This window comes from Octodon degus, unplaced genomic scaffold (genome assembly GCF_000260255.1).
Source record: "Octodon degus isolate 3935 unplaced genomic scaffold, OctDeg1.0 scaffold00087, whole genome shotgun sequence".
Classification (NCBI taxonomy): Eukaryota; Metazoa; Chordata; class Mammalia; order Rodentia; family Octodontidae; genus Octodon; species Octodon degus.
The window spans coordinates 6,137,293-6,158,719 of record NW_004524663.1 but is presented as its reverse complement, the minus strand read 5'-3'; the positions used below and the strand labels follow the sequence as shown (position 1 = coordinate 6,158,719).

Genomic DNA, 21,427 nt, shown 5'->3' with positions numbered 1-21,427 from the left:
TAAAAATAAAATAAAAAATTTTTTTAAAAAAGCAAGCCTTAATGAATAGATAAAATTTCTTGAATCCTATCGCATCATAAGGGAATAAAACTAGTAATCAGCAGGATGAGAAACAACAGAAACTATACAAAGCACACACAGACTGAACATTCCTTCTATGTGACCAGTTGATGTTAAAGAAATCCAGGAGGAAATTTTAGAATTCCTAGAATAAAATCAAAATGAAGCTCTTCTGGTTGCTCACTTCTGAGACAATGAAAGGACCAACAGCGGTGCCAGCCCCAGCACCCGTGCGCAGGAATGGCACCTGGAGCACATTCCAGGCTCAGATCTTTCAGAAGTTGTCACTTAAAACACAACAGAGGCTGCCGCTGTCAGGACATTTTTGAAGTGAATGTCCGAGATGCTTAGTGCTTCCCAAGTTCTAAGTGACGCTGCATTACTGTGTGAATTATGTGACAGAGGAATCTTGAGAAGCCAGAAAAAAACAAAACATCTTCACCCCAACTTAGACCTGCTGGTGCTGCTCGATGACCCCCACGAAAGCCCACAGAAGGAGCTGGTCTTAACAGACTAAAGAAAAATCATCTCATAGGGAAGAAATAATAAAATGAAAGTTATACTCTGAAAAAAAGAAAAAATGTAAATACAGAATACCAGAATCTCTGGGATACACTACAGGCAGTTTTAAGAGAGAAGTTCATAAATGCCAACATCAAAAAATTCATACAGATCTCAAATAAATAACCTAATGATATATCTCAAGGTTCTGGAAAAAAAAAAAACAAGAACAAACCAAAACCAAACCCAACAGAAGGAAAGAAAAAGTATAAAGATCAGTGCTGAAATTAATGAGGCAGAAACTAAAAATCAACCCACAGAATTGGTTGTTGAAAACAAGATTAATAAACCCTAAGCCAAGCAAACCAAAAGAAGAAAACCCAAATCAATACAACTAGATATAAAAAGGAGGATATTACAACACATACCACAAAATCAATAGGATTATAGGAGACTACTTTGAAAACCTATATTCTACTTAGTTAGAAAATCCAGAAGAAATACATAATTTTCTAGACACACACAACCTTCCAAAACTGAACCAAGAAGACATAAAAACCTAAACAGATCAGTAGCAAGCAAGGAAGCTGAAGCATTAATAGTTTCCCAACAAAGAGAAGGTCAGGACCAAATGGATTCCCTGCTGATCTTTACCAGACCTTCAAAGAAAAACCAATACTAGTGCTCCTCAAACTCGTCCATGAAATAGAAAGGAAAAGAATGCTTCCAAACTGATTCTACTAGGCTAACATCACCTAGCACTCAGACATCAGAACCAGCTTAGGGCACAACAGAGAAAGAAAACTCTGGCCAAGGAACAGAGATGTGAAATTCCTTACTGAACCACTTGCAAATCGAATTCAACAACACATTAAAAAGATCATATAGGGGCCAGGGAGATGGCTCAGTGGAATAAGGGCTTCCCTGGCAAGCGCATAGGCCTGAGTTCAATCCCTGGTTCCGCAAAAAAAAAAAAATCATATACCATGATCAAGGTAGCTTTATTCCAGAGATAAAAGGATGGCTCAACATATGCAAAATATCAACAAACATAATACACCACATAAATAGAATCAAAGATAAAAGCAGATTCATACAATGGCATATTATTGGGAATTAAAGGAAATGTAAGAATGATAGCATGCTGTATAACATGAGAAAATTTTAAAACATGTGAAGTGAAAGAAGCTAGTTGAAAAAAATATTGTATAATTCCATTTTTGTGAAATTTCCAGAATAGACAAAGCTATAGAGACCAAAAATTATGGTTCCAGAAGCTGACAGTAATGGAAATAGCAAGTGACCGTTACTGGGTACAGGTTTTCTTTTGGGAGTAATGAAAATTTTAGAATTATTAGTGACAGTGTACAATCTTTGAATAGCTTTTAAAGAACCTAAATTGTGTATTTTAAAAAAGGTGAGTTATGTGCTATGAATTTTATCTCAATAAATCTGTTTTAAGACTTTCAAAAAATAAATGAACATATTTCATTAAGGCGCATTAACTGTCAACAGGGAACCATATCATGGGACACTTCAGACGGATGCCACTAGGAGGAATGAAATCACTCATGTTGTCATTTGACCAGGCCCTAACTGTAGCCAGAAGGCAAGTCTACACATCTGGCAGCACAGGTTTCCAGAAAACAATCAAGAGGGTGCCTGCCTCTGGGATGGAAAGGAGACCTGAGGTACAGCTCTGAGTCCTCCCATATTTATTTCTGCTCACTTGATATGCACCTCTCCCTTGTCAACCTGGTACAACATGTTTATTTAAGAGATAATGTTGCCGTGGAGGAGTGCACAAGGCAATAAACAGCTTTTGCAGGCAATTAAATGCAGAAGCGAAATTGAGCTGCTGGTCAGCGGAACCAGCCATTCATCCTGAGTTTGTTCCAGTGTCACAAATGTTATTCCTGTTTCACAACAGGACAAGAATCTGTGATTGGGCCACAAATCTCTGCAGGCTGGGAGACAGACCAAAAGCGATTAAAGCAGCTCTCGGCAGCTCTCGGCAGCGTGCCTGACGCTCACAGAGAAGCACTCTGGGATTCTAGAGTGACGGCCCCAAGGATGCTCTCTCTTAGGTAAACAGATTTCACACTAGGTGGGTGTGGTTCTTCCAATTGATATCAAAATTCTTCTGATTTCATAGGAAAAGTTGCCAAGAAGTCACAACCCTACAATAAAGACAGTGGATTCTTTGTGCAAATAATCCCCTACCTTCCTTGCACTACAAAGTCTAGTTTTAAGAAATCTTCATCTCCATTAAAATCATTATTTTACAAGACTCAGTAAGGAACTCTAGGTTGAGAACTATACTTCTTCTCCAATGCATACTCAATACTCAAAGCAGCACGGGAAAGAGGATAATGTACAAAAGGAAGACTCCACCCAGCCAAGAGTTAAGAGGAAAGTAGCAAGAGGTGATTGTGAGAGAATGGAATTCCAGGCCTTGGACTGAGCCCAGGGCAACCTATGGCTCCAGGGGGAGTGGACCCTGTGGGTGCTCCCAGATGCAGCCGTGGAACACCGTCCTCAGTGAGGATGGAAACAGGGCAGCATCCACGGGAGAAACCCAGCCCTTACTCCCTGGGAAGCTACCACCAGGAGGGATTCAGCAAAGTCACGAAGTCATGGCACCTCTCAGAAAAATCAGCAAGGTGAGAAGGACTCTCGCATCCCAGATTCCTGTTCCTGACACTTCTGACAGCTACAGCGACGACTCTGATTACAAAGTGAGCCATCTAGTCCTATCCCTTCCACATTATCCAGAAGCATGATCTGTATATTTTTAACTGTCCAATACTGTACTTTTTTTTTTTTTTTTGGTGGAACCAGGGATTGAACTCAGGCCCTTGCACTTGCCAGGGAAGCGCGTATTCCAGGGAGCTATCTCCCCAGCCCTACAGTACTATTTTCTCAATACATCTTAATGAATATATTGTGTACCATTATCATGAACTTTACGCTGTGTGTTTTCTCTTTCCTAACTGGGTCAAATTCTTCACCAATAATAGAAAAGTTCATAGTTGGCCTTTATTCACATGTTATTGTCCCTTTTTTGAGACAGTATCACTAAGTTGACAGGAGCTTGGTGATCCTCTTGCCTCAGTCTCCCAAGTGGCTGGGTTACAGCTAAGTGCCACCATGATAGGCTTTTCAGTCCTTTAGTAATACTTAAAATGCATAACTGCATCTTATTTTGCTATGGGGGGACCTGATATAGCTGATTAAAAGGCATTTAAACAAATAGCAAAGAATTAAATTGATTTATAGAAAGCAAGACCAAGTGGAAATACTGAAAAGTGGAATAAATTCACTGTAGTTAGGATCAGCCCAGCTGTCTGTGGCTTATACAGAAATTCACATAGGCTGATCATGGCACTTTAGCTCCCACAGTGCCTCAGTAGTCCTTGAAACCAGCCTATACCTCGCTTACAAAAAAGAAAGTTGAGATTTAGAGGATAAAATATTTAGCTAAAGATTTCACAGCTAAATTGTAAGCTAGAACTAAGTATGGAGGGCCAGCCAGATAGCTCAGCAGACTAAAGCGCCTGCTTAGGCAGGCTCCAGGACCAGAGTTCAATCCCTGGCCTGCTGTGCCAGCCCCGCCCCCAGGGCACAGTGAGACTGGACACAATGAAGTGAGCCTGTAATCCCAGCACTTGGGAGGCTGAAAACATTATACACTTTGTGTGTGTGTGTGTGTGTGTGTGTGTGGTACCAGGGATTGAACTCAGGACCTTGTGCTTGCCAGGCAGGCACTTATTTTACTGAGCTATCTCTCTGGCCCCTGGAGGGAGGCTGAAAATAGGAGGATCACTATTAGTCTGATCTGTGTAGTGAGACCCTGTAGACTCTATACTAAATATAAATAATAATTTAAAATACAATAAAGAGCTAAACAAGGTTCTAAGTGTTCCTAATGGACTGATCTCACAGTGAAGGGTCACCTGCAGAGCTGAGGGATAAAGTGCACATCCTGAACACTCTCCTGGGCTCTCAGCTCACAGAGGGCACCTAAAAGGCAGTTTCCATAGCTTTGATTTGTTTTTTGAAGACCCAGTGTTAAGGAGGCAGTGCTGACACACCCTTCAGGGTCAGGCAGGCATGGATTCAAACTCGGGCTCTTCTACTGATCACTCTACAACTCTGGGTAAGTCAGCCCTCTAAACATCAACAGCCTCATCTGTAAGAAAAAAAAAAAACAACCAACACCACTTGTCTCTTAGGTAGGACTAACTGCTCAATGAATGACAGATCTTATCACTGATATTATTGACTATGCAGAATGACTGTCCACCACAGTAAGACGGCAGGACCTACTACTGCAAAAGAACTTGTTATATGAGACAGCGCCACTGCCTAGGGAATATTACACCTAGATTCCAGGAAAGCAAAAATACATGGAATGATGCCTCATTGTCGCTGCTGGGCTCTTTCCAGTGGGTTCTCTCCAGCTCTGTATGTTCCTGAGAAGGGGCTAAGCATCAAAACTGCAGGTTCCACACCCTAGTTCCAAAGCCAAGATTGCTCCTCCCGCCCTGCGCTTCTCTCAGTAGATGTGCATTCAAGGGCTTGAGCTGTCTAGCACCAGGCAACAGTGCTGCTCAGAGCCTGTCTTTCCAGCCTGTCTCAGTTGGGAGGTAGATAACAGATCTTGGAAAGGGACAACCAAGAGAATCTAAAATGTTAAGAATGACTGTTAAGCACCGTCTGCCATATGAAAGGTTTTGACAAGGAAAGAACAGTTAGTTTATGAGACTTCTGACTCTGCTGAAGAATTCATTTTGAGAGGACTTCTTTTCAGAGAAATATTAAGACTTTCCTTTCTCAACCTTTATCATCTAATCCAACAAGCTTGCAAGCAGACCCTTCCCCTAACTTACTCTCAAAGCTCGGAAGCAGACAGAAAACTAGGACCCTCCACTAGCAGTCTCTCCTTCCCAGAATCTGCAGGATGCGCTCTTGTACTACCATTATCTTTTAGACATTTCTTTTTCCTTCTAGAAGGCTTTCTAGTGAAAATCAACCTAAAGCCTTCCCCAAGCCATGAAATGCAACTGCATTTGGAAAGGCCCAACGGGGTCTACCTTAAGCTTCCATTAATCACCAAATTTCCTTTACACTTACATTAACTCTCAATTGTAAAACCACTGAATCTGCTTAAAACCCCCTTCGAAAGTATAAGATCCCAAGACCCAGACAGAAACCTGAGGGAAGTTTGTGCCTCAGGGGGTTAATCCCCAGGACAGTAAAGTGAAACAGAACTGCCCAGAAGAGAAGTTCAACTCAAATTCTTCTCAAGTGGGCATAAGAAGGTAAGGACTCCTAAAAAAAATTTTTTTTAAACTCACAGAAGTGGAAGTAGAACAGTGATTGCCAGGGGTTGGGGTGAGGAGAATGAGGAGCTATTAGTCAAAAGTTAAAAACTTACAGTTGTAAGATGAATAAATTCTGAAAATAATGCCTGGTATTGGGGCTATGGTTAAAATACTGTATATTTTTAAAATGCCAAGAGACCAGGTCTCAAGCAAGCTGATGGATCTGTTCATTAACTTCATCTCGACTGCCCTGCATGATACATTTACACATCAGATAAGCATGTTAGACAACTTAAAATACATACATTTTTATGTGACAATTATGCTTTAGTAGAGCTGGGAAAACCAAGAAGGAAGTCAAAGACTTGTGCTAACCTTGTGCCAAAATCAAATCCCAGCTGAGAAGAGCACGGTAACTGCACCCAAAATGACAACAGCCTGCTCAGGATCAGAACATCTCAGCTGGGCAGTGCTGGCAGCAGCTGTCTGACCTCACCCACACGAGGGTGCCCAGCGCATGCACAAGCACATGCCACATACACGGCATCTACCTTGGGAATGTTGTTGGGACCCTGACTCTACCGCTAATACACTCGTGGGGTGCAAATGGTGACACCCTAGAAAGCATAACAGAGTTAGATGAGCTCTCTTCCTGAGAAAGCAAAATGCTTTATTTTACTCCAAATATTAAAAACTCTTGTTTGCACACTATTTCAAAAAAAAAAAGTATGAAAGACGAGCCCCCGTTCCTAGCAAAGCACACCCCAAGTCTGTGCAGCATAACCACGTCCTAATTCTCTCTCTCTCCTCTATACAAACACACAGACTGCGACACTTTGCTCTCCTAGGATGCAAATTTATGAGGGAGCTTACTGTCACAGAGAAGGCTGCACCTGCATTTCTAAGCTGCTCGAGGCCAGAGGAGGGGGCCTCAGTCAGAAATCTGCTTGTGCCTGTTAACTCTGGCCAGCTGGGTATTTATGCAAAAGGACAAAGTGAGAAAATAAGACTTAAAAATTAACCTTCATACATACACGTTTCTTTACAGTTCCTTGCAGCCACCTCTCAGATTAAGTGGTACCATTAGCAGAGAAAAAGTCTTTACATAGTTTGTACACTGCACTTATGTGTACTGAACTGGGCATGCACATGGTACATGTGGGCAAACATGTGTCTCTGTAGATATGTGTGTTTATGCACATGCCTGTATGTGTTGCTTACGTGTGTTTGCCCCATAGTCGGTTAACTCTCTGGGTAGTATCGTACCTGCCACTGGTTTCCTGCCTGGCCAGGCACATATGGTGCTGGAAGGCTCCGAAGGCTGTTCTTCACAGGGGATCCCCCAACGGAGCTTCCCATGTCCCCAGCAGAGGAGTCAGCAGCCAAGGCCATGGAGTACTGCGGGTAGTTGTACAGATTGTTGTAGTACGGGAACAGCGGCGGCTGGTAAAAGCTGCTGTAGTAGGTGGAATCTGCAACCAGGTCAGGCGCGTTCTCCACGTGCCCTCTGCTGGCTGCAACAGGCACATCCGGGATGATCATGCGACCCTCTAGACAGGAAAACAGAAAAAGCAGCAACACAGTATTAAGGTGGGGATCACAAACCTTTACCTCTAAACCTTGGCAACGCATCACATTCCTTCTCAGATCCGTAGAGCAAACTATTAGGCAGAGGGCAGAGCCAGCGGCTGCTTCTACAAGCGAAATACAAGAAGTTTCTGAGGCTGGGATCACTTTGGTGGCAGAGCTGAAAGACCTTTGCTGTGTATTTGTCACTAAGAATACCAAAACATTTGGAGATAGTTTTAATCGCATAAATGCTGACAGTATAACTTGAAGCCAGAAGTTCCCACTCTAATCTCAAGGAACTAGCTATCAACATTAGTATGTCCTCTGGTCCATGTTTATAACAAAATTAATTGTTTAATTTAAATAAAGTAAATAAATACCCCAGCATCTTAACTATGGTAGCCAAGTAGATATGTCAGAAAGTCAAAGCAAGAGGCCAGCAGTTATTTAAGCATATGCTTTCTTAACTCCTTTCCATGGGTGAGCGTGTTCTTTAAAAATCTGGGCAATAGTATGGACCAAAGTTTGACAAAGGTACTAAAGGGCAGTGAGTAACTACTGGGGGTTTTGTGGAGGATCAGTCAAAGTTGGCCAAGTTACACTACAACAAAACTTTATTCATGGGTCAGGGAGATAGCTTAGCAGTGTAAGCTCCTGCCTGGAAGCACAAGGCCAAGAGTTCAATCCTAGGCACTGAAAATAAAAATAAAAATAAAAATAAACCTTTATTCACATAAATGGGATGTGAGCTGATGTGGCTCACAGACTATAGTCTGCCAAAATATGGCACAGACTTTAAACATTTTTGTCAAAATAAATTACAAATTCCTTGCACATCCAGTCAAGAGACGTGTTAAGCAAAGGTGCAAGACCTGAGAGTGGAATGGCTGCCCACAGGGAGCCTACAGTCTAGAACTAAAAACACAACAGGATTACAGGTTCCCCCACCACCCAGAATTACAGAAATGTCCATTAATGGTTACAGAAATTCAGAGGAAAAGAACGAGAGGACTCATGGGAAAAAAAACTGCACTTGCGCTGCTCCTTAAAAGAACAGGAAGCTAATGCAAAAAATAAAAAGAGCAAAGAAAGATGGTGAAGGAAGGACAGGAAATGAATGAGGCATGACAAGCATGGCAGTCAGATGGATGCATCGGGTGAGAACACGCACAGCTCCTGCCTCGAATGTTTCCTGGAGCCTGCCCTGCTAGGGAAGTCTTCATCCAGCTCTCGGACTCTGTAGGAGAAGGAGGAACCGCAGAGGATTTCTATACAAGAAAATAAAAACAAGAGAGCTTAGGTTTGGGAGGTTTACCAAACCCAGAGTCAGGGAAATCCAAGTAGTTAACGTGAAGTCCTCCGAAGACTGCAAATGTCCTGCGATGCCTGGACCCGGGACATGTGAGACTGACATCCAACAGAATGTCAGGGCCATCAGCAACAGACATGTGCAGGAGACGAGAACAAGAGCCTGGGTACACAGTGGGGCTGCTCTGGGTAACCTGACATGCAGAAGGGCACAGGGGAGGGGTGTGCCACTGTGGGCACCCTGAAATCTGCGCGTGGGAGATGCTGGGACCAGAAGATGCCAGCTCGTGATGGCTGTATGCGGGGAATGAAAGTGAGTAACAGAGGCAGAAGGGTAGGGAAGGACCTCTGCCAGGAAAAAAAAGATGGATTCAGGGGGGGCCAGCGGCAGTGTCAACTGCCATTAAGAGGTCGAGCAGGCTCGGTTCTAGAAGAAGCTGGTGGGTGATGAGGTCTTTAGAGACTTGTAGTTCAGCAAGGCAGAAGGAGTAGAAGCTGCTCGGTAGAGGGCTAGGAATCTGCAAGTAGCGAGGAAACGACTGAATTCGGGGAATGGCCTTCTCTGCCCCAAAGCAAGAAGGCTGCCCTTTGTGTCCCCTGTGCCTAGCACATGGCCAGGCAAAGTGGAAAGTGATCAAAGTGCCTAGCACATGGCCACGCGCGGGAGGTATCTAACTGTGTTAGAAACAGAAGCTCCATGAAGCCAAACAATCTTGCTATTCCATTTTTAAAACAGAGATGGATTAAGCATCCCTCAACAGGAAAAAGAGAAATTCGCAGCACTACAGATGCCCCAGATAAGGTGCTCAAAAGCAGCCCCTGGCTGAACGGAGAGAAGGAGAAAGAGAAAATGTGCAGGGGAGGCGTGAGCTCCGGAAGCTGCGTGTGAGCATGCCAAGGAAAACGTGCGCACGCTGGGCATGGTGGCACTGACCCCAGCACCCCAGGCCTGGGAAGCCAAGGGAGGAGGGCAGCGAACTGAACCCCCGCCTGGACAACTGACCGACCTACTGAGAAGCTGAGTCAAAATAAAAAATAATCCCAGCTCTTGGGAGAAATTCAGGTGGATCACTATGAGTTTGATCTAGTAGTGAAAGCCTGAACATCCTGTAGAACCTTCCCTAAAATACAAATCAATAAATAATAAGCAAAAGCTAGAGCAGGAGGATAAAAAGCTTGGAGTCTGGCCTGGGAAACTTAGTGACTTCACAAAACATTGTCTCAGAATAAAAAAAATAGAAAAAGGCTGGCAATGTAGCTCTGGGCAGAAGGCCCTGGGTTCAATCCCCAGCACTGTCCAAGGGGAACAAAAGTAAATTCTCACCTGAGAGTGAGCAGCAAATTGCTTTTGTCTAAAAGGTTTGTCTACTTATTTATTTAGGTGCTGGGGATCGAACTCATGGCCTGGCTCTTCCAGGCAAGAGGGTATGCCCTAAGCCCATCCCACTCGCCCAGGGCTTCTGTAACTGTGCAGCCAATCCCCGACGTCACTCCTTTCTTTTCTTCTCTTCCCACCCAGTGAGATGAGATGTCCCAGTTCATTAGTCCACAGCCCAAACTCCAGGTTCCACAGAGCACACGTCCACTTCTTTTTTATTTTATTTTATTTTATTTTATTTGTTTATGTGTGTGTGTGTGTGTATGTGTGTGTGTGGCCAGCTCAGCCCACCAGGGGGCGGGGCGGGCTGGCATGTGGTGCTGGGGGATTGAACCGCGGTCCCTGTGCTCTGCTAAGCTTGTTCTAAGTAGGTGCTTTAGACCACTGAGCCATCTCATCAGCCCCCACACGTTCACTTCTGCTCCTGAAATTTCCTACTTGTCCTTTCTCTTATTTAAGACACCAATTTCCTAACATTATCAGCAAGCTCTGAGATCAAATTCTTTTGCATTCATTGTCATATTTTTATTGTTTACTTAACTGCAAAAATAATATGAACTTCCCCAAATGGCAATGCTGGATATCTTAATCAGAAAAGGCATGACACAGCCCCACCAGCCAACCCAACCAAAGGCACTGGTGGTTCATTTTTATGCAATCTCAGACTCGGGGAGCATCTCAGATGCTTATTCTTGTGCCTGTAGAAGAAGAAAATGGAGCCCCCTTAGGGCTTGGCCTTCAGATACACCACTCTTCTGTACATCTAGATAAAAAAATGGTCCTTCATTTGTATCCCCCTTTTTTTGTTTAGTTTTGTTAGAGATGGGTATTCCATTGCCATTTAAATATTGTAGGTGCATGAATAATAATAATCCAACATAATCCAGTAGTCCATAATAGTAGTAGGTTAGGATAGATATACAGCTACTTTCTCTTAATTCCATGAGAAGAAAGATTTGTACTAATAGTATTTGGACAGGATATCATGTCTGCATCTTGTACTATGAATAACCACTATGAAGACAACAATATGCAATGTATTAATTATTGTAACTGTCCTACTAACTTGTTTTCAAACTGCCTCATTGCTATTTGTTTCTCAATAAAGTTAATAAAAAAATAAAGGTAGACAATAACCCATATTAATATGCTGAGCTGTAAATCCTGCATATAACCCACTATTATGGTCTACTGGACTATATTGGATTAATTTGCTGAATTTATGCAAATATTGCCTACAATATTTGAATGGCAATGAATACCCATCTCTGACAAAACTAAACAAAAAAGGGCGACATAAATAAAGGACCATTTTGTAGTGCAAAAAAAAAAATCTATATATACAAATTAGGTTAGATATACAGCTACTTTCTCTTAGTTCAATGAGAAGAAAAATTTACACTAACAGTGTTTAGACAGGATATCATGCCTACATCTTGTACTATGAATAACTACTATGAAGACAACAATATGCAATGTATTAATTATTGTAACTGTCCTATTGACCTGTTTTGAGACTGTCTCATTGCTATTTTTCTCAATGAAATTAATTTTAAAATAAAAATCACCACTCTTAATAAGAAAACAAGATACAGCAGGAGGCAAAACACGCAGCTGAAACCCAAGGACTGCAGCCCGCGAAGGTCAGCACACCGCTCCTGACTTTCTGCAGCACAACCTTCACCAAAAGCTTTCATCAGGCCTCAGTTTATCAAACAACAAAATAATGGCAGTAATAACTCTCAAGGTAACAAGAAAATGACTTCAATAACCTGCACAGTAAACCTCAAATGAAATGCTATGTGAGGTCAAAGCGATGATTTGTTTTGCTACAGCTGCCCGTAATTAGTTAACAACCCTGTCTACTTACACATATTTTATCTCCTCTTTCAAGTTATATTAAGCTTTAAAAAACAGGCTGAGATGTATGTTGTTGGGAAAGCTAAGTGCCACACCATGATTTAGATAATAAAAATGCAGCCAGGTGGGTGTGTGAGAGAAGAGGAGCACAAAAGCTTCTCTGAGAGTGAGGGTTTCTTCCCAAAGCACTGTCGATAAACCATCGACTCTAGTTCAGCTTGTTTTTGTGGGTGGGGACTCCAAGCCGGGCCCTTACACATGGTAAGCTGGCATTCCACCACTGACTTCCAGCTTTTACGTGCACACTACTAGAACATGGAAGTTTCCCAAGGTTAAAATCAACGTCCAAAATTTGTCTACTCCAGTGACTCAAGTCAATGGCATCAGTTATCACCCAGAAACTTGTAGAAATAAAAACTTGAGCACCACTCCAGGCCATTCAAATTGGACACTCTTGAGGCCAGGCTGAGCGAGCTCTTGGGATGTGGGTAAGCTTCAAAGGTTGACAACCACTGGTCTACTCTAAAAGTAACTCTCCATATCCCTAAAAGTATGTGACACTCTGTACCCATGACTGCATTAATGTGACAGTCCCATCAAGTTAAGATGGCACAAGTGAATCCCACTGTATACAGAAATTGGGCTTCTACCTCAACTTGTTCTTCATTATTCTAACCATAAAGACTAAATTCATCTATTCAAGCATTTATTCCATTTAATGAAAAATATTTATTAAGCCCTTACTATTTCCAAAGGCACCTGGCTGGGGACAGTCTTGCAAAATCAAAGCTTCTGGACAATACAGAGGACCAGGCAAGAAGTGATCATTTATTCTTGGCCCTAAATTGTATTTTCACATTTATACTTAAGCCATTCATTAATTATAATTTAACAATGTCTAAAATGTTGGATGTTATTGAAGAATCACTTTAAATGTTCATTTCCTCAAGAAGTTGCAATCTGTTTGGGAAAGTTAAACCCTGACCGAAAACCCTACAAAGCTCTAACCTGAACTGCCAAGATGAAAGAAAGTGTAGGTAGATCTCACCAGGCAGCTCTACCTAGTGGGAAAGCAAAGGCATCCAGGAGAGATGAGCTAGGAAGACATTGATTTAGACAGGTGATGGGGAAACACTCAAAAGAGGACAATGATAGCAGGAGAGTGACAAAGCCTGAAAAGATGCAAATGTGTTCCCAAAACAGTGACCAGATGAGCCTGGCTGGAGGGCAGAGTTCACACCAGGGGACAAAGGACAGTATGGCAAGAGTCTTCACAGAACGGGCCAACAAGAGATTGATGAAGGTTTTCAGAGTAAAGAAGTAACAAAAACTATTTAGGAAAGATCTGACCCAGTGCAAGAGATGACCGAGGACAGTAAGGTGGGAGAGGACTGCAGACTAGACTCTACTCCCAGGCAAGAAGTCGGTATGGGCTTGTTCAGAGGCTGCAGGAAGAGGAAAGAAGGGATCTCACAGAAGCTGCTGGCATACCTGGGACTGAATTCTCTTCAAGCAATGAAGTTACACTGTTCATACATGTTGTCCAGGGACCAGGAAAGCCGCGAGCTTCCCTCAGACACTCCTGCCCAGACTGATGGAAATAAAATTATAAGCCCTAACTGTCTAAAAGCTTTTGGTCTGCCTGGGCTGTACTAAATGAAACCAAATGTTTTAGGCTGCATATGAAAATATGTAACATAATCAAGACATACAGCAACAATCCCTCCATACTAGAATACAAAAAATTAATGAATAAGCCCTTAATTTTCTAGCATTAGCAATGTTGTGCATATAATTATAATAAACAAAGAACAAAATCTGGCCCATTTTTGTGCTTCGTACGTCATAGCCTGTCATCAGTACACATTTGCAGTGCACAGTAACTACCGTCCTTGCAGAAAGTTGACACGCCTCCTCAGCACATCAGAACTCATCCATCCCCTTCCCTGGCTTCCCCTTCCTCTGCCTTTTGATCCTTTTCCCTTTTTTTTTGCAAGATCTAGCTCCCCACTTCCTACTACCTTTTATTTTGCTCCTTTTGTATGTGTGTGTGTGTGTGTGTATTTTAGGGAAGGGTCTACAGGGTGTTCAGGGTCTCACTACTAGATCAGACTCATAGTGATCCACTTGTCTACAGCCTCCCAAGTGCTGGGATTACAGGCGTGCGCCACCATGCCCAGTCTCAACTGCTGTCTCAGCGTACCCCGGGGTTGGGGCTGGCATAGCAGGCCTGTGGATCGAACCCCCAGCCCTTGTGTCTGCTTGCAGGAGCTTTAATCCACTGAGCTATTTGGCTGGCCCTTTATTTTGCTCTTCACTTATATTCTGGATTTCTCCTATAAGAGAAGACTCATGCTATTTGAGCTCGCGCATCTCATTTCATCCAACACTGTGGCTTCCAGGTGCATCCCCTTTCCTACAAATGACTCATGGCCTCCCTCTTTAGGCCAGAGTAGTACTCCTCTGTACACAGTTGTCTATAAAAATATTTTAAAGTATGTCACTAAGTGACATTTTCTCCTAATCTAACTTTTACAGTAGGATTAATGGTTTACCTGGTGACCAAGGTCAGTTTTGAGGCATAGGCAGAGGGGGTAGATTCAGGAACAGCAGAGGTCCTGAAATTAAACAAGAAAGCTTATGCACCTGCTTTTATCAATAAACCCCTGCCTTCACAGGCGCACGTGTGGGCAGCCTAGAACCCGACCCTGGGCACTCAGTCTTTCTATGCTACACAGAGGTATGTGACAGCCACACACACAGCTGTCCTGCAACAGTGCCTCACCCTCCCCACACAGCATCCTGTTGCAGCCTACGTGGGGCGGGCTAGAGCACTTAACTGAGTTAGCAATATGAAAAGTACTGCTAAAATTCACAGAATAATGTTTAAAGTTTACTGCCTTGTGGAGCATATACTGCACGCTGGAAAATTCTAGACGCAAAATATGCCCTCTCACAAATTCTGCTGCAGCAGAGATCAGTGCAGAATTCCCCCAAAGTTCAACCAAGAGAAACGGTCTCCAATGATCACATCACCCAAGTTAGTAAGACAGCCTGAGTACCCTGATTAATTGCTGATAGAAACTTGATAAAACTGAAGTATTTCCAACTCATTAGCTGCCAAATACATAAACCAACAACCCAAGTTGTTTTTACATTTTTTACATGTTTTTAACATGTAGCCTGTGTGTGTGTATATGTAATTTTCAAAAACTTTTTTTTCACATCCATTTCATAGGCTACTCCTAAACACGCTCATTCTGAATCGCAGGAAAACAATGCCAAGAACTGACAGGTGACTCCAAACCTGGGCCAAAACACCAGTGTTTATCAAGTCCCCTGCTTGCCCTTGGATCTCCCCCTGTACGAAAGTCCTCATTTGTGAGATAATGAAGAAAGATCAGACCGAACTCAACACCTAGGCAAAGACACAGGTCCTGGAAAGGGACACAGCTGGAAAAACGACACACAGAAGCCCCCACGGAGCTCATCCGTCTCCTTCAGATGCTCACAGAGGAGGCTCTGAGCACGCGCCTGCTGGACAGCCGGCTCCTCGACAGGCTTCATGGTGCTTCTGCTACATTTTTTGCACTAACATATGCAGCATGAAATATGACTCACTCTCGTGAGAGATCGATACGCTCACATGATAAACACCCGTATTGATCTTGGCATGTGATATGCTGGTCTCTGGGCCGCTGGCATATTAATAGTACTTAACCAGTAATTCATTTTAAGGTCAGTGAAAGCCTTCCCCTCTATTCTCTGGTGTCGAGATTTCCAGAATTGTTGCCCTTCGAGGCCTTGTGTTCAAGCCTGGAGTTGTACACATAACAAAGCCAAACCTCTGCTTCCTGTATGAAGTTAAAAGAAAGATCACAAATGAAACCAAAATTGATTGTTACAAATTGTAATACTATATGTGATGCACCATGACATCAGATAAACAATGTATGTCTTAAGGTGTTGTCCTTAAAACCTTCTACTTTGCAGGATGCCTGTGCTAGTTAGCTTCTGAGTTGTAAGAGTTACCAGTCAGGTGAAGTTACTTACCAGTAAATTTGAGACCTCAGAATTATCTGTCATTGGGGCTGGGGAGATGGCTCAGTAGGATAAGCGCTTGACTGGCAAACGCAAGGATCTGAGTTCAATCCCCGATTCCGGAAAAAAAAAAAAAAAAAAGAATTATCTGTCATCAACACTGAGCATCAGGAGGGAACAAAAAAGGATGGGTCATTTCCTCTCCTTTTAAAAAGGGATACTGACGCCTTTTGAAAAGACAGTGTCTTTAAGAAACAAGGCCATTTCATAGGCTCTAACGGGTATCACTGGGATGCTCCCCAGCAGAGCAAGGGGGCTCACTTAGCTGCCCCGCTTCTAGCTTCTCTCTCTCTCTCTCTCTCTCTCTTTCTCTCTCTCTCTCTCTCTCTCTCCCTCTCCCTCTTCTATTTTAGGGAAGGGTCTACAGGGTTCTCAGGTCTCACTACTAGATTGGACTCATAGTAACCCGCCTGTTCAGTCTCACAAGAGCTAGGATTACAGGCGTGCGCCACCACGCCCAGTCTCAATTGCCATCTCAGTGCACCCCCCGGGGGCGGGGCTGGCATGGCAGGCTGGAGGATTAAACCCCTGGCCCATGACCCTGCTTGCAGGCACTGTAATATGCTGAGCCATTTGGCCAGCATTTTCTTTCTTTCTTTTCTTTTTTTTTTTAGAATGAATTCCTTTTGTATTTCATTTTACTTATTGATTTATTTGTCTAATTTTGGCCAGCTCATCCTGCCCTAGGGGTGAGGCTAGCGAGGCATGTAGTGTCAAGGATCGAACTGCAGTCCCTGCACTTTGGCCTAAGCTTGCCTAAACAGGCAATTTAGACCACTGAGCTATCTCACCGGCCCTCTAGCATTCTCTGTAGGGCAACTCTGCATCCAAATTAATCTCCACCTGGACTTTCCTAGATTTGGGAACAACTGGGTAATCCAGAGTGATGCCTCAGGAATCTTTCCCTACATGGATACACATGGGCAACAAGTCTCCAAGACCTGGCCTCTGGGCCCCACAAGCTGCATGCAGTTCTGAAAAGGTCACCATGATGGCCAAGGAAATGGGTTGGTTTTCTGAGATAATCCAGACCTGGTGCACACAGATCTAAGCGAAGCAGATGCACAACTTCTCACTCCCTGCTAACTGTAATGACAACTAAAGGAGAGCCTGCGGCCTGGCCCTGGGAGAGAAACACTGCCGGCCAGTGCAGCGAACCTTACCCAGCATCTACTGTGTGGGAGGTAACTTGTTCTGAACCTTGGAAAACAGACAAAGGATACAGACATGATGCCACAGGCTGGAACTCAAAAACACACACAAAAAAGACTCACCAAGGCTATGAGGGGGGAAAAAAGGCAGGAGAACAAGTCATTCCTATCTATACTCAAAGTACAAGTTCTGCTGATGTTGGCTCACAAATGTCCCTCTTGGAACAAAAGCACTCACATTCTTGTGAGAGGCAGAGTACAAAGGAGCACCTAGAGGGTCGGGCCAGGTTTCACAGGACAGACCTTGAAGGCAAGGCAAGTTCTGGGTATGCAAGTGAAGGAAAAGGATGGCACAAGAAAAAGGAGGGGCTGGCCTAAGACAACAGCACAAAAACTAGAGCTGATATAGCTGAGAACCCGCAGGGTGAGAACAGGGGTGAGAGGGCTTGACAGGACTGGGAGCCCAGCCACAAGCCGGACGAGGCTGTCAATGCTAAGCCCCTCCTCTACAGACCTACTGCGGTCTCTGCCACTGTCCTCCCGGACCTCTGCTGTTCCCGAATCTACCCCCTCTGCCTATGCCTCAAAACTGACCTTGGTCACCAGGTAAACCATTAATCCTACTGTAAGTTACATTAGGAGTAAATGTCACTTCTTCAACCCTCCTAGAAAATGATTGACAGGCATGAAGAGATTTTCTTTATTAGATTAATTCAAAGTCCCATCATTGACAAGATGCTAGAGACAGTTTGGGACCCTCTCAAGACTGCCCAACATCTAGGAGGAAGGAGAAGACAGGCCACAAACAGAACTGTAGCACAGCCTGAGGTTGGTAGTGGATGAGAGAAGAAACATTGCCTGGAGGAGCTGGCCAGATAGCTCAGCAGTCTAAAGCACCTGCTTAGCCAAGCTCAAGCAAGCACTACAGTTCGATCTGGGCATTCCATGTCGCACCAGCCCTGCCCCCAGGACAGGCTTAGCCAGCCAGCCAGCCAGCCAGCCACACACACAAACACACACACACACACACACACACACACACACACAGATTGCCAAATTGTTCCTACTAAGTGCTATATTCTCAGACCCATCCTATAGGCAATCATTTTCTTGGCCCTAGCATCTTACACTAAAGAAATTCTACATTATTCTGAGTGGAGAAGGAGAGGAAGAGGAAGAGAGACAGGGAGACAGCGAGACATATGTAGGTCTCTACAAAAAATGTCTCCTCTGAACTGTATCTTGACAACTTAGAAGACAGAGGCTTATTTTAATCAAGATCTTTCATCTAGGCCATGAAGGGCACTGAACAGAGAGGCATCAACAATATGTGTCTTGTTAGGGCCAGCCCCACAGAGATGTACATACTGCTTTTATAAATAGAGGCAGAACATTCTTTTAAAAATGAGAGCAGATAGCTCAGTAGAATAAGCGCTTGACTGGCAAGCACAAGGGCCTGAGTTCAATCCCCGGTTCCACAAAAAAAAAAAAAAAAAAAAAAAAGCAGAGATATTTGCCTTTCTCCCTGCAGAATTAGAAAGGGACCTAAAATGAACTTTGAAGAGTTAAAAACATGAATATCTCATTAATTTCACTTGGCTTTGGTTCAACTTAAGATTATACCCAATTCAATACTGATAGTTTTTAATCATTTACCTTGTCAAATGCTTCAAGTGGTCACAAACGATAAAATCCAACTGGTGAGAAGCACTAGAGGACCAGCCAAGAGTGTTCTAGAACCTGCTTCTATTTTCAGCCACCCAGGAGAGCTGCTAAATTCTTCAAGACCAAGCCACACCCCAGGCCTCTTGACATGAAAGGCTGTGTGACTGTACCAGGCATTGGAACTGCTCAGACCTTCCAGAGGAACTCCAGCAACTCCATTATACTCTATAAAAGGTGGGATTCTTCTTTTATTTTTTTATTAGAATATGTTTGCAGAGCCAGTGAGATGGCTCAGTGGATAAAGTGCCTGCATTGGCAAGCACCGGGACCAGGGTCCTACATGCTGTGCTGGCCATGCCCCTGGGGCGCACTAGTGACATAGTCCAGGTGTGGTGGCACATGCCTGTAATCTCAGTTCTGAGGAGACTGAAAACAGGAGGATCACTATGAGTCCAAGCTGCATAGTGAAACCCTGTACCAAATACATTAAGGGGGGGAGTCTATAATATTTTTGCAGTTTGTAATGTTTATATTCAACTTAGGGAGTAGGTACATGTCTTTGACAATTCTCCTTTCCTTCTCCTCTCTTCTCTCTCTCTTCCTGTCTCTAGAGATTCCCCCCCCCTTCATTTTCTTTCCTTCTTTCCTTTTTTTTTGGTTTGTTTTGGTTCATCTTTGTGACACCTTGTGATTATATTAACTCTGGATGGTTGACACCTGTGCACAACACGTCTCCATCCTCTCCACGTCCCCCTCCTATCCTCCATCTCTTGGCCTAGCCCCCTTCCCATCTGGAAATATCTGTGTTCCTGTTTTCTTTTACCTGTCTTTTATTTTGCTGTTTATTTAAATACTTTGTATTTCTTTTTCGTGTATGTATTTGGTACAGGGTCTCACTACGCAGCTCAGACTTATAGTGATCCTCTTTTCAGCCTCCCCAGTGCTAGGATTACAGGTACGTGCCACCAGGCTGGGTCTCCATGGCCAGCTCAGTGTCCCTGGGGGTGGGGCTGGCATGGTATGTGGTGCCAGGGATCAAACCCTGGTCCTTGCACTTGCCTAACCAGGCGCTTAGTCCACTAAGTTATCTCACCAGTCCAATATTCTGGATTTCTCCCATGAGAGAACTTTCACGGCATTAAGCTTATGTGTCTGATTTATTTCACTTATTATGTTTTCAAGTTGCATCAACTTTCCTACAAATGATTCAAATTCATCCTTCCTTATAACTGAACAGTATTTCATGTAGAGACAGCACATTTCTTCATCTTAACCTACAGATGCACATGCAGGCTGCCTCTAGGATTTAGCCAGTCGGAACTGTGCTACCATAGAAGGGTATGCATGTATTACTGCAGTATGTCTTTAGTTGCCTAGAAGAGGAACAGCGCCGGTCAAATGGAATTCCTAGTTTTAGTTCTCTGAGGACTCTCCATACTGATTTCCCTGATGGTTGTGCTAGTTCATATTCCCATCAGCAATAGAGGAGGGTTCCTTTTTCCCCACAGCCTCACACCAGCATCTGCCATTATTTATTTTTTCATGATTGTCATTCTTTCTGGCTTAACATGGAAATCTCAGCGTTGCGTTGTTTTAATTTGCATTTCCCTCATGGCCAGGGATGCTGAACATTTCGTTATGTATTTATTGGCTGTTTGTACTTCTTCTGAGAAGTATCTATTCATTTAGTTCCCTGTTTTCAATGGAGTCGTTTATATTGGGGCTCTAATTTTTTGAGTCTTTTATATATTCTAGATCTTAATCCTCTAGCCAAGATGTGGCTGGCATAACCTTTTCACGTGCTCTGCTCCAGAGGCTGGGTTTCTGAAGTCAAGAAGTCACACCCACCCATCTGACCATGGCAGTTGTCAAAACATAGCCGGAGGCCCCTCTCCAAACACTCTCCCGAGAGGCTCATAAGTCAACATCTTTCACAACATAAAAAGGTTTTCTTTCTTCACTGGGTTGATATTTGTGCTGAAGATACAAGGGAGAAGACAGGAAAACACGGGTGCCTTGGCATCCGCCAGGACAGTCCATCAAACTCTATGGATGACACTGCATTTCACTGCTATGAAGTGAAACATTAAATAAGTTTAGATTCAACATCAGCTTTGCTCAAAGTGCCCTCAATGAAGCATGACGCCCCAGCAATCCTCAACCTTTGGAGCTGCATGTGCTGCATGGTGCTGGGGCTCACACCCGAAGTCTCCCACATGCCAGGCACGCACTGTGCCGCTAAGCTCTGCCGCGACCTGGTGCATGTGTTTTCAACATCACAGCAGTTGCTGGACAGGACTTTCACAGCCCCTCCACTACACACCTGAGGGCAGCGCTGTCTTGAAAAAGGCCCTTGTGGGAAAGAACTAAGAGCTAAGTTCACAGCCTTTTGGCCTTTCTTTTTTAAAGGAGGTCTAAGGGCCTGCCTGACAAGCACAAGGATCCGGATTCGATTCCCAATACCACATGCCATGCTGGCCCTGGGCACCTAGCTGGCCAGGGAGGCT

At 43.7% G+C, this 21,427-nt stretch overlaps 1 protein-coding gene across 1 annotated transcript in view; it reads right to left on the bottom strand.

Moving 5' to 3' along the window:
• Dmrt1 (doublesex and mab-3 related transcription factor 1) overlaps nucleotides 1-21,427 on the bottom strand; it is a 117,344-nt gene that overhangs the window by 65,593 nt on the left and 30,324 nt on the right. Inside the window, exon 3 of the mRNA XM_004637217.2 lies at nucleotides 7,155-7,438. Within this exon, the coding sequence (XP_004637274.1) occupies nucleotides 7,155-7,438 (284 nt within the window). The remainder of the gene's footprint in view (nucleotides 1-7,154; nucleotides 7,439-21,427) is intronic.